The following is a 14717-nucleotide window of genomic DNA, read 5'->3' as shown; positions in this document are numbered from 1 at the left end:
CACTTTCATAAGATGGGCATTAGAGATTTATATGCTAATGCATCATTTAATATCATTTTAAAGCTGAATGTTCATAGGATTTTCCATGACTTCTCCCACGTGAACGTTAAACTTCAACGGTCTAACATAAAGCTATTAAAAATATATTTTTAAAAAATACTTAATTCCAAACTGGCTCATGAATCTAACATTAAACAGGCAGGAATAAATTGGCAGGTGCTGGCAGAATCTCATTGCCTTCCAGTATATAGAAAGCAGTATTTATATAAATCAAATCCATTCTGTTCCATCCTGGGTCAAGACATCCAGCATAATATGACCAAATTTGGAGTTTGTCATTCCTTTTTTGTTTAAAATGAAGTGCTGTAAGAGTCTTTCTGCCTGACTCAGACTATCGCAAGAGTCCAAAACGAGTTATGCAAAAGTCTTAGACGAGGCACACGAATGTTCGGCTTTCCGTAACATCCAAGTGAAATTCACATGCCTTGAACGGTGTGTTAGTGTGTAAAACTGTAACTTAAACCTCTTAAACCGGTCTTGCACAGTGTGATTACAGCTAGAAATTATGACTTGACACACTGTACAAGATGATCCCAATATAATCTTTGCTGAGTTCTGCAACACACTGTGTGATAATGTGTTCTCCATGTCAGATTATACAATCAAGATGCTCTAATGATGAACCCTCGAGTAAAGAAAACCACATTCTGCTTACATCATCAGTTGGTGTTATGCCTAGCAAAGAAAAGTAGCTTGTTTGTGGCTGGGTAAAAGAGGACATCATGCAATGTCCATTCTTTAATGTGTTCAGGTAATAAGGATATCTTTCTGCCTATTAACATGTAGGTATCTTTACAACACACCACACGAGCGGCCAGACACGTACGCTGGTAACGGTCATTTTCATTTCAATTTCTAATTCTATTTGTAGCTGTCTCATGAGTTTGACATAACTGGTGGCTTTAAACCTGTGTTACGGCTTTTAAACCTGTGTTATAGCAGTGTTCTCTCAGAGTTAAATAAAAAAATTCCGACCACCGGCAGAACTTTGTCGTCAGCTCATTTAAGTCACAACGGCACTAAATCGGCAGACGGTGAGCACACCACGTCACGCATCATAAGATTGAAAACTCACAACCAAAGCGTTCTTTTGCAATGTGCAGTTTTTTTTTGTATGTGACAGCAAAACTGGGGTGAAATCGTACACTATAAACCTGGCTATGTTAACCTGTAATATGGAACATGCTTTCAGATCAGCACTTCAGCATTTATGGAGATAACAGGAATAATAGCAGGAACAGTGACTAGTGAAGGTCAAGAATTTTTGTCTCGTCTGTCCATAGGATGTTGGTCAAAAACTGTACAGGATTTTATAAATGTTTTGAGTAAACTTGAATCTGGTTAACCAATGGTTTCCATTTTGGTAAATGGTCTGCACTTATATAGCGCTTTTATCCAAAGCGCTTTACACTGTGTCTCATTCACCCATTCACACACACACTCACACACCAATGGTAGCAGAGCTGCCATGCAAGGCGCTAACTTGCCTTCAGGAGCAACTTGGGGTTCAGTGTCTTGCCCAAGTTACTCCACTTCGGTATGTGGAGTCACGCGGGCCGGGAATCGAACCGCAAACACTACGATTAGCGGACAACCCGTTCTACCACTCGAGCCACAGCCACCCTGTGTTACGACATTTTGTGGTAAACCCTCTGTGTTTTCTCTGTTGAAAACTTCTCTTGGGTGTTGACATGGACACAAATACACTTATCTCCTGGAGGGTATTCTTGATATGGCCAACTGTTGTGAAGGGGTTTTTCTCCACCACGGAGAGAGAGAGAGCATCCTTCTGTCATCCACCACAGTTGTTCTTTGTGGTCTTCTGGGCCTTTGGGTGTTCCTGAGTTTTTCCTCTTTCTTTTTAAAAAAAAATCATATATTTAACCAAGAAAGCACATATTCCCATGTAGAAACCTCACTCACCGAGGCAACTTCTTCCATGGATACTTCTTGCTGCTCCTGAAGGACGCTAACAACAACAACTTGTCCTCCTGCATGGCAAGAGATGTGTTCGAGCATTCTCTAGCACAGCAAGAGCAAAGGTCATGATCTGGAACACGTTGGTGAAGTTCTCTTTCCCTATTTTGTTTCTTTTAAATGGCTATCCCTTTCTCACATGTATATTTTGAGTCTGGCTTTGTCGATTTCTTCCCTACTGGCACAGAATTCTTCATAAGGTTGGTCCATATTGAGTTTCACTACTTGATCTACATGAGGGAAGCAGAGCTCATCACACAGGCCAATGGGTTTCAGTTTTATCAACACGTTATCTGGTGAGAAATAAAACCACTTTGCAATACATGCAATAACAAAGCGACAGAACTGCAAAAAGGCCTGTTTCAGATGGGAGCTCTTCTGTTTTCTCTGCAACTTTGTCATTCTGAACTTCCTCATAAACTTGATACAGAGCTTTGTTTCCTCCAGTTTTCTCACAAGCCGGTCAAAAACACATTCCGCATTTTGGAAAAAGTCCATTTCAGCAGTGCAGGTTTTCCTTTCATTTTCAAAACTCTTTCAGTGCAAAAGGGCTGGTCTCGGCTAATGAGCTAAAAGTATGCAGTACTGCAGGCTGGCCAGCTTTGAAGGACATGAACAACAGCTGGATGAAGAGAAAGCCAGAGCATGCAGAGCAGGATTTCTTGCCACTCAGTCTCAACAGACTCAACGCAGTCTTCTTGTTGTGAAGTAGATACTGAGAAAACGTTTCTTTAAACTCACTTTGACTCACTGTCCATTGACAGCTGATCGCAGGCATGCTTTACAAGCAATGTGGGCTGGACAATTTATTTTCAATCACTTTCTTAATAAATGTCAAGAAGCTTGCATTGCACTCAATCAGACACCGTAAAATATCTTAAGCACACTGGATACATTTTTCCGTTCCCCATGTTTGAGGATATCTGGGCTCACCTTTCGGTCGAAGATCATTCAAGATACCTTCTAGTCTTTGGTCCTAGAACATTCATAGCAATCAATGCTTTCATTCTTTGCATATGCACTTTCTATTACGTTATACCCGTTAGGTATTACATTATTTCATGCATGTGCAATAAAGAATGTAGTAATATTGATTGCACCTTCAGCTTGTGTGGCTTTCTTGTGCATCTCAGTAGCGGCATGCTCCGTCAGCTCATTTTCACCCCCGGGCCTAATTGAGAACTCCTGATGACATAGACAGGGTGTCCCAAAAGTCTCCATACAGAGGGGACTATATACACCAGCACCACGTCGGTTGTGTCTTCGTCAGTGGACGTTCATAGATGTTCACTTCTCGGTTGGTTCGCAACACTTCCAGTCTTTTTGAATTTGTTAATAAGTTTGGCAACAGAGTCATGTGTGTTGTTGCCATGTTTCCTGTGAAAGTTCATCGCAACCTTGCGACAGCTTCCCGATCCAGCCATGAGAATCATTTCTATACGTTCTTTTTCGTCAAAGGCATTCTTAAAAGCTATCTGAAAAAAAATTATAAACATGAAAGACATTTTGCTAAAAAGTGTTCATTTCCCCTGTGTGTGGAGATTTTGGGACACCCTGTAGTACAGAATGCTTTGGTTGGATTGGCACTTACAGGCCCATGACCCATGGCTTTTTTTCTTCCCCTTGCTTGTTGTAGTCGTCTTTTTTTTCTGACAGGCCCCTCCATTTTATGACATCTTGGACAACAAAAGCAAGCGAAGTGCTCATGAAAGAACACGCTAGCATTTGTGTAAATTATAACCTGAGAGTATTTTACATGTGTAGATACGTTAACGTTGTTGCAAAAGCAGCATAGACCTGATAGCGCCCTATAGCAGTGATTCCAAAAAGTTCTGTTTTAAAATCTGGTGTTGTTTTACAGGACAGGGCAAGTCCCGTATAGGACGAGACATTTTTTACCCAAGCAAAAGGCCAACCCGGATAAGACAGGATGGTTGGAAAACCTAGCTGTAAATTATATTTTACATAAAGAATTTACAATATAAATGATTACACTTGGAATATACGTTCTGTTTACAAAACAGTTTTTCAAAATTCAAAAAACAGGACTCTCGTTTACAAAGCCTTATATTGAAGCCATAGACTTCCCTCATCTCCAACATAAATTATACAACTGATAATAACAAGAGCAGGAAGAAAGCTAGAATCTGTTGGTTCTGCCCACCTATCAAACACTTTCATGGCCTACCGTGAGCAATCTTCTGTTTAGATCCTTAACACAAAAAAATGTGTCTTAAAACATCAGCAGAGTCAACAGTTAGAAAAGAACAGTGACATAGATAAATGACTATATTTACACATGCTCTCTGCCTATGTGAAGTGTTGAGGCTGTGAGGACGGTGTTTGACAGTGCAAAGGAGAAGTCTGCAAAGCTCTTTGCCATCAGCACAAACAACAAGAGGCCAGTGCAGGGCTCACATAAACACCACTAGGGGAAATGATTTCAAAAGCATAAGTTATGCTCTTGTCCTGTCGAGTTCACAGAGATAGGACATAAGACAGGAGTGGACAATGTTTAGGCAGAGCAAGGTGCACTGAGAACAAGTCATATGGAGGAAAGCCTGGTCAGACTCACTCACTTTCTCTGTAGAGAGCCACTTATCACACCACAGGACCTCTTACTGTAACATAACTGGAGTAACTCAGAGACTGTGCATGAATACAAACACAGCATTCATCCTGATGACTTGTACCTGTGAATGATCTAAAATACATGAAGTCTCAAACAGACCTCACTTTTTTAAACACTCCTACGTGCACCATATAGCACACACCTATAAAGTAAGGTAAAGCCCTGACTGAGTGACAGTTACAGCCTTCTACAGCAATATTTACAGCAATATTTACAATAACAACACGCATGTACCATGAGTTCAAAGAGTGAATGAGAAGAACGCTGACAATCTCTCTCTCTGTTTATTTAATTACTCTCGCAGCTATACATAACTGCATATTCATTTGCAAAGTAGTATGTGACTCACATGACAAATTTGAACTCTAATACTTTGCAGTTATGAATGCAGGACTTAAAGGTCCTTACACCTTTTTTAAGCGACGCAAATGTATGACGCAATGACACTTTTGAACCCGAACAATAGCCCCCTATGGAGCTGTTCACACCAGGCGCCATCAATCGTGGCGCGAAAAAGCATGATTTTTTTCCCCCGACCAGCGTGTCGACTCCCCTCCCCGGTCCAATTAGATTTGAGCTTTAGATCATGTGCCCGGAGCCGCAGCTGTGACACAAAAGGGTGCAACAGAGACTGGTGGCGCTATTTTTACAACCAGTGTAAACACAAAAGAAAAGTATTCCGGAAGAGAGAAGAGAATGGATGTTGAGTTCTTGGTATCAGTTGTGTCTCAGCACAGAGAACTTTTTTTTTTATAAAACTCACAGCGAAATTCATTTTCAAATCCATTTTCCTTCTTTTTCTGTGCTTCTTAAAAGTTTGTGTGCCTTGTGGTGCTACGCTACGCGTGATTCGTCTTCTCTGGTCAAAGACGATAGGCCGATCAGCTGAATAGTGGGTTGCGCCACCTAGTGTGCAGGCGTAAAATGCATTCTCAGTCAGAGTCACATATTGAGCAGGCGTGAATTAGCCGAAGGCGGTCAATCCTGTCACGTTCGGTGTGAAAGCACTGTTCGTTGGCGGTTCGCTTTGCTTTATCGTGTCGTGCTGAGTGTGAAAGGACCTTAAGGCAGCCCATTTTCCCTTTGATGTTTAATGGGCAGTGGTAGCTCAGTGGTTACAACGTTGGGCTACTGATCGGAACGTCCTGAGTTCAAACCGCAGCAATACCAAGCTGTGACTGCTGGGTCCTTGAACAAAGCCCTTAACCCTCAACTGCTCAGATGTATAAATGAGATAAATGTAAGTTGCTCTGGATAAGGGCATCTGCCAAATGCCATAAATGTAAATCACAGCATGTAGTTCAAACAATTTTGTACCATAAATATTTAACTACTAGAAAATATATGCAGGACAATGATATGTGAGAGAGGAACAGAAACAGACTGGAGGCTTACAGATGATTTAGTTACATAACCATCTGCCATGTGTGGCTGCAAAGTAAAGGACTCACAGAATGCTCACAGACAAATATAGACACACACACACACACACACACCATGTGTGTGCAGGTCTGTGCCAGTTCAAGATACCTCTTTCTGGAAAATATTTGTGTTGAAAAGGGCATAGTGGACAAACACAGACACGAATGAGTGACAAATTAAAGGAAAAACCAGCATAAAGACTGGCATAAAGGGTGGCTGTGGCTCAGGTGGTAGAGCGGGTTGTCCACTAATCGTAGGGTTGGTGGTTCGATTCCCGGCCCACATGACTCCACATACCAAAGTGTCCTAGAGCAGGACACTGAACCTCAAGTTGCTCCCGATGGCAAGTTAGCGCCTTGCATGGCAGCTCTGCTACCATTGGGGTCTGTGTGTGTGTCTGTGTGTGTCTGTGTGTGTCTGTGTGTGTCTGTGTGTGTCTGTGTGTCTGTGTGTGTCTGTGTGTCTGTGTGTGTCTGTGTGTGTGTGTGTGTGTGAATGGGTGAATGAGACATAGTCCAAAGTGCTTTGGGACCGCTAATGTTAAAAAAGCGCTATATATAAGTGCAGACCATTTACCATTAAAGGGTGTTGAGTGAGTTCAGCTAGCAGACGAGCTTCAGTCCACCTTGGCATAGATTCTACAGGTGCTTTCAGATATGCAGTGTTTAGACTGTTTAAATCGGCATTTTCCCCCTTCAGGCAGGTGGAAACACACTTTCATACTCTGATTCCAAATCAGAATGTAAAAATCAGACTAATAGGAGTGAAAATACTTAATAATAATAATTTCATCGTTAATTTCAGAAGATATTCTCTCAGTTAGGGGGCGTTCACGCTGGCAGTTTAGTCCGAAACAGAGCACGGTTTGCATGAAAAACTGGTCATGTGAAAGCTGTCATGCGGACCCGGAAGAGCACCGCAGCAAACATGCCCAGTGTGAAAATCACCGTAGTGTATTGATGATGGTGGTGGAGAGCGCTGCCAAACCCCTCACTCCAAAATCTCCCTTAGGTGTTCAACTGGTTCAGATCAGGTGACTGTGAAGGCCTTAGCTTGTGATTTACATCATTTTCATGCTCATTAAGCTATTCAGTAAGCACTAATGCTCCAATGTGGATGGGGCAGAAGAGACCACTTTTATCAGGATAGAAACGTTTTATCATCGTATAGAGGTGATCAGTTAGAATAACTTTATACTGACATGCAGTGACCCTTCCCTCTAAGGGCACACATGGACCCACATCATGGCGACTAAATGCCCCCCAGAGCATAACAAAAGGCCAGCAGTTTTACATTTCCCTCGTAACCCATCTCTATATCTACATCCTTTTGAGAATGGCCTAATTTAATTTAAGTGAAGGGATAATGGCTTAGTTTGACATGACTAGAGCTCTTTTCAAGAGGTTCAGAGAAGCCGATCTAATACGCGTCACAAGTTGCATCGGACACCGCAAATAAAATGAAGATGAAAATGAAAGAAAATAAATAAAACAGACACAGTACAGGCATTAGCTATACCTTGCATGCAGGCCTCTATTCGGTGGACCAGCTGGTAAGACTTGCAGCGGTCAAGCAGTGTCCTGATGGCTGGGAGTGGATCCAGCACTATGGTCTCAGGGTGAGCATCTATATAGTCCTGCAAATCCAGGGGAAAAGGTTACGTTCCTAAAAACACTCAAGAATTATGGGCTGATATCTAGTCATTATATTAGAGTACAAATGAATAATAAGGAGACAAAGGAGCCTTAGAAAAAAAAGACTACATTAAAGCACCACTTGTGAATGCACACACACACACACACACACACACACACACACAGTCACGTACACACACGCACCCTGGGCTCTGTTACATCACTCACACTGAGCACAAAGCTGTCAGATCTGCATGAGCTTCTCTTTTGTACATAACATCCTTTTAAGTCTCGTTGCACTCTTTAATGCTCACGAATACACTCCACACTCACACTGAAGCTGAGGTGATTATGAGGACACTATGACGTGGCTTCACTTTCCTTCGTTCTTACCATTTTACAAAACCGTGTATCGTTTTCGCCAGCTCCCAAGATCTTCAAGCGTGCACGCACATGTGCTGTTCATGCATGTCTGCGGTCAGCAGGAGCATCAGCATGTGAATAGGAATGCACAGCGCACATCTTGCCAGCACAGATCCAAAGCAAGAAAAGTGTTATGTAAGGCAATCATGCTGGCATTTGAAAAAAAAAAAATTTTTTAAAAGAAAAGAAAAAAAGACTACTCTATTCTTTTGGGTTTTTTTTTTTGGGTGGGGGGGGGGGGGGGGTAAAGTCAGAATGATTTTACAGAAGACATTCTATTACCGGCTCTAAATAATGTGGATTAGGATTGTGCTCCTTTATGAAAGACTGTTCTTTCTCTACTGTGTTACTTCTCTATTCACACACACACACACACACGTGGAAGTCATCATTTAAAAGGGGAAAGAAGTCTAACATAACAAAACGGTTTGTAATCATGTCACATTGTAGGTTGGTAGTGCATTATCTAATCAAAAATCATTTTTTAAAATCTGGTTTTAATCATTATAAAATACAGTATGTATGCAAGTTACCAAAATATCCCAAATCCATTTTGTAGATGCACCTACTTATAAGACCACTGTGCAGGACAGGGAAAAATGATAATACTGAAAAAAATCAGTGGTCAGGTAAAAAAAAAAAAAAACCTAGGAGGAAGCTAGTGAATATTAGTCAGCTGATTTATCCTCATTATGTTCATCATGTAACACTGTATTATGAAGTAGTTTTGCTACAGCACTTACAACAGCGACTGACAAGTTTCCCCATTATTTCTGTATTTGCATTTCATTTATCATCTGATCATTTACAAATCATTTACATTTAGCAGCCTAGCTGACTCGAACGGTCTCGGGAGACGTGCAGAGCCTCGAGGAAAGCCGCACCATAGAGCCTGTGGTCTGGTGCGTGCTGTGTGCGCTGACATTATACTACTATGAACACTAGCTCATTCTAGAGGTTGCATAGAGTTTATAATCTTACAGAATAAACACACACGCATTCCGGCAGGTTTGTGATGCACACGCTGTCACGGTAACAGCTAACCAGCTGACGGTAGCTAAAAAACAATCTCTTGTTGGAAATAAGGTTATGCGCTTTTACTTAGTACTCAGGAACTGTGTCAGTTGGACTGATGCACACAATGACGTTTTTATTCTCAGAACACCTCTGTAACACTGTGCAGCTCCGAGTCGTGAATATTTACACCACATCACACTAAACAGGATATCACAGCATCGTTACTATTTAGACATTATCGTGCATTACATATTGTGGGTTTGGGACCCAGGCTTGAACTCCTGATTATTACTTACTCATCTATTACTTTTCACTCACATCCATGCAAAGAACAGTGCAGCACAATGTTACAAAATGTTCTTTCTCAAGTAGGGATGGGCGATATGGACTTAAAACTGTATAACGATATTTTCTGGTATTTATTGCGATAACGATATCAGTGACGATATAAATATAGTACCGTACACCACTGTTTTTGGTTACAAGTGATAGCTGTGATCTTGAGAGTCTCAGAAACACAAACATTGATCTAAAAGTAAAAGAGATTTTCTGTAACCAAACCAGTTCCAGATTGTAGAGGTAGCTCCTCCTTCTCAGCTTCATGTCCGCCTTCCGCCGTACTGGTTTTCGCTCTGCACGTGAGCTGCGATTGGGTCGCAGGCCGCCGCACACAGAAATACGTCATCAACTAGGCATTATCGTTATTATCGCGGGAAGACTCATTCTTATCGTGGGGAGAATTTCTACCGGTATATCGCAAACGAGAAGATATCGCCCATCCCTATTCTCAAGCAGCTTGCAATAACATTTTTGCATGAAAGAGGTGAATTATATTCAGGAGATTTGACTAAAATGTTTATAAAGCCCTTGACTCACTTCGCCTACTATAATCAGCTTATAATAAACAATCCATGGAGTTCTCTTGTGCCACTACTGTATTAAGATCCATTATACATCCTTATCATGTACAATAAAGAGTGGGTTATCGTGCTCTAATTTACTCAGTTTGGGTTTTTTTTTTGTCTTTCTAAAACATGGTCTGAATAAAATGGGGATTAATTATGACTTTCATTTGAGCCAACTTTCCTCTTCCTAATCCAAACTATGGTTGTCCACTAACAGTTAGGATCAGTGCCAAGTAGTCTCTCTCCCTTTTTGCACCCACTCACAGGCAAAGCTTTATACTCCGAGATAGGTCTCAGTGAAGCAGGGCAAGTGTCGACTTCCTTATATGTTCAGAAGTGTAGCACCGTTACAGTTGTGTGATGCATGATCGATGGGTCCTAAGTGTTACTGGAGGCCAGACATAAGCCACACGTCTGTGTAGCGCAAGCAGCTTTCTGTGCAATCCACACCGTGTGCTCCGTATGTATTACTGCCACAACATTCTCTTTAATTTTGTAAAGAAGGTTAACTTGCGTATTACTATTACTGGTTGGCCTAGTAATAATTCTCAGTGGGTGGAGCAACTAGCATTCCAGTTTTGACAACAAACCGGTTTTCTTGCCGCTAAAATTAAACATTCTGTAGGGACAGAGTTTGTATGTAAAATTCACCTTGTGCATATATGCATCATATTCTACGAGATGAAGGAGAAGCAGTGTGCTCTTTGACATTGCAGTGACAGTGCAAGCGCCAGGCTGTCTGTGTCCACGAAACAATTCAGACTCTCAAGCAGCATGGTGGATCGCCGGTCTCATGCGTTCTACTGCCTTCACTCCGGTTGGTAGTCGCTGCCCCAAGTCGCGCCAAATTTGCGTACGGTTACATTTTTCTCGACTTTGTCACATCGCTGGAAACGCCCACATCTAGTCGCCAACATTCGCGGTCACTCGTATCGCTAGAAGTCGCCAGCTCCTATTGAAAATGAATGGTCTCCTGTTGCTTTGTGTGAACGTAAAGAGTTCAAGCATTTGACATATCATCAGGAAATCGTGAGTGAGTTTGAATCCCAACAATGCAACAGCTATCCGTTTCCAGGAGCCTAGGGAGCAATATTTGCTGTGCTCTCTATGTGGGAGGGATGGCATTACTCTCTCCCCTGTCAATCAAAGTGACACTATCCAATAGTCCCCTTTCACAACGACGTCAGAAAACGTCCGCCTTTCCGCAAAGCAGTGTACACGGACTTCCGTTTTACCTTACGTGCGCTGGATACTTCAGGAAAATGCAGGAACGTGCTAACTCACACGAAAGGTAAAGGTTAGAATAATAATGTTTACGTATTTATGGGTTCTTATATTTTGATTCTTTTCACCCAGCTTAGCGCTGAAGAGACGCAAAATGCATAGTCAGCTTGTGGGAGGACTGCACACTAGCACATCTCTTAGTGTCTTTTCATTCCATGATTACCCATGATCCCCCTCTCTTAACTGTGACAGAAATATAAAGTATAAATCAACCTTTAGCCTTCCCTATCCCTGGTTGAGAGCTGAGTGGAATTTAGCAGGTGACGAAGTTTGGGAGAAATTCATGGGAGGGATGATAAAAAAAAAAAATGTTAATAAAAACACACTCGTGTGCCTCACATCTCATGCAGCTAGTGTTGACTTAAACGCTGTTTCAAATGAAAACATCTGTTCTGTAAGACGACACAAGAAACACGTCTGGTGCAACTGGTCCTTTGGGGAACAGGTTCTTTTCAAATGCATTTGGCACAATGGCATGGCATCAGTCCCTACACCAGCTAGACTCAACGGTCCTCTTTACTCCTCACAGACACCCTTAATATGGAAAAAATATTAGTTGCCAGGCAATGAATTATAATAACGTTTGTACGGTGGCCAGTTCTCACCTGCACACGCTGTACCAGTAACAGGGACTGTGTGTCGTTCTGGTCGGCCTCCAGGATCAGATCTGTCAGCTTGTGGATGATGACGTCTAACGGACCCTGCTCCTCCAGAGGCTGGCTCAGGTCAAGCTGAAGGCAAAGATGAAGGAAGCAGCTTAACTTAATCTGAACTTCTTCAGCAAAAATATCTGGATTTCACATTATGCTAAGAGCTGCGTACTGTGTGCTGATCCCTTGACATTTACTTCTTTGCAAGTGAAGCTGATATTTTACAATGACATTCACATGGCACTGTATGAGCTACACTGCTTACGCTGCACTTTCTGGTCTGATGTCTCTAATAAAAAAAATAATCTATCAACAAAGACCATCTATATTAGTTTCACAATTTTAGAGGTGCTAGTGTTCAGACTCTGTCGTATGCATGAATAATAATAGTCCAGATGGCATTGGATAGCTGAAACGGAGATAAAGAGGGCTGTAAAACTGAAATTCACACTGGGTCAATTAGGCAGTGCTGAGCAGCTCAGGAAAAATGGGTCACACACACGGCTAGAGATACAGAACATGTTTATGAACGTGATATTGCATTTGAATTCCCCTGAGGCTGCTGTAGTAAAGTTTAGTCACTCATTCACCAAGAGGTAAGAGAAAACAACAGATGGGTGTGACTCCTTCAGTTTAAACTGTCAAAACCAAGAGAAATATTAGAGAAGAAAGTACTGCTTATACAAAAAGCAATCCTTTAGGTTATGTCATTTTTACATCTAAAGGATTTCAAACAAGAGATATAACAACAACAACAATAATAATAATAATAACAACATTCTCCTCCTACTACTACTAATATTAATAATACTAATACTACTACACCTCATCCTACTACGAATACTACTACTACTAATAATAATAATAATATTAATACTACTGCACCTCCTCCTCCTAATATTACTGCACTGCCTCCTCCTACTACACCTCCCCCTAATACTTACAATAATACTACTACACCTTCTCTTAATATTAATAATAATAATAATAATAATAATAACAACAACAACAATACACCTCCTCCTTCTACTACTTACAATAATACTACTACACCTCCTCATAATAATAATAATAATAATAATAATAATAATAATACACCTCCTCCTAATACTACTTATAATAATACTACTACACCTCCTCCTCCCACTACTACTACTACTAATAATAATAATAATAATAATAATAATAACACCTCCTCCTAATAATAATAATAATAATAATAATAAAAATAATAATAATATTATTACTACACCTCCTCCTCCTACTAATAATATTAATACTACTAATATTACTGCACCTCTTCCTCTTACTACTACTACTAATAATAATACAATTAATACTATACCTCCTCCTCCTACTACAACTACTTAATAATAATAATAATAATAATAATAATAATAATACTGGTCTGCTCTGACAGTTGTTTCCATGCGAGGAAGGTATTGTACACAACATGTTCACTCCGAATACACAATCTAATCCGTGCTTCTTTCTGATGTACAGTAAATGTAAAGGCTCTTAAGTCTTAACTGAATAACTGGATTTGAACTGACCATGTGTACATGCCCTAGGATACTTTGTCACTGAAGCTTTCTCAACGTGACTGCAATAACGACAGTTAACTTGAAGCCGTTCTTGTTCATATTGACACAATGATGATTTAATCATGAAACAGATGATACGCAGGGCAACATGACACACCCTGAAACATAAAACAGCAACATTTGTGACCTGTGCATGTCTGCACAAACATTTCGAGTCTCCTTCCCACTCTCCTCGGTCTCTTGATCACTAAATACACTGTTATTGCAAGCCCCAGTAATCATTAGCAGAATGTAATCAGCTTTTGCTTAATACACAGAAGTAAGTATCTCACTGCATTGTCTGTCTACGTGCAATTTTCCACCATAGCATATGAAAGCTAAATGATCAGAGTAGGAGATGCATGCCTGTTTTATTACATTACTGTCTCTCTTTCTTCAGGTATGCCTATGTACAGGTCCATAACCAGATGGAGAGCAAGTGCATGTTATCTGATGAGTCATTCGCCCTCAGAAAGAGGGTGCGGAGGAAGCAGTGGCCACCAAGCGCTCTGAAATAAATACATGGGAAAATGAAAAACTTAAATAATGACTCACATCACTTTGGAACGCTCAGGATCTGAACATAGTCAGGCTGCAGCCTTGATGTCCTTAAAACGCCAATCAAAATTAAAACATTTTTCACACACAAAAAAAAAAAAAAAAAAAAAAAAATTTTCCATTATCGTCACTCTAAACACTTTTCATGAACGGTACTAAAAGCCACCAAAGACTGCCCTCGTCACACTTTTCTGTTAAAAACACGGTCTGTTTTAACACGATGGGGTGAAGTCCAAAATAACACAGGGACAAAAGACACGTAGGAGGAGAGGTTAAAAAAAAGCCCCTTCTGTGCTGATGTCATTGCTCTTTAATGTTTCCCTTCATAAAATATTGACACACTGAGCCTGCATTCATATTTTATGAGCCCATATTAGCAAATAAGAATAATCTGCAGTCCGGTGATAGATAGACTCTACGGATATTAAATAATTGCTCTACACGGGGTTCAATAGTTTATTAAACTGCCACAAGCACCAATGAAAGGGTGTAGACTTCCTGTGGGTTTCTACAAAAGTCATGAAGTGTTTCCATTTAAAATTGAAAATAAACCGCAGGTTTTAGAATTGGGT

The 14717-nt window shown here is 40.7% G+C and overlaps 1 protein-coding gene across 2 annotated transcripts in view; it reads right to left on the bottom strand.

Annotated features, from left to right (window-relative positions):
• Window positions 1-14717, bottom strand: part of itpk1b (inositol-tetrakisphosphate 1-kinase b) — a 39912-nt gene that overhangs the window by 9982 nt on the left and 15213 nt on the right. For both annotated transcript variants that reach the window (XM_053632549.1, XM_053632550.1), the window contains exons 4-5: window positions 11960-12085; window positions 7610-7727 (exon numbers count right to left, since the gene is read on the bottom strand). In XM_053632549.1, coding sequence (XP_053488524.1) covers window positions 7610-7727; window positions 11960-12085 — 244 coding nt within the window. The remainder of the gene's footprint in view (window positions 1-7609; window positions 7728-11959; window positions 12086-14717) is intronic.

The sequence above is a fragment of the Ictalurus furcatus genome, chromosome 9, assembly GCF_023375685.1.
Source record: "Ictalurus furcatus strain D&B chromosome 9, Billie_1.0, whole genome shotgun sequence".
Lineage (NCBI taxonomy): Eukaryota > Metazoa > Chordata > Actinopteri > Siluriformes > Ictaluridae > Ictalurus > Ictalurus furcatus.
The sequence above is the reverse complement of the archived record's forward strand: the minus strand, read 5'-3'. Positions and strand labels throughout refer to the sequence as shown.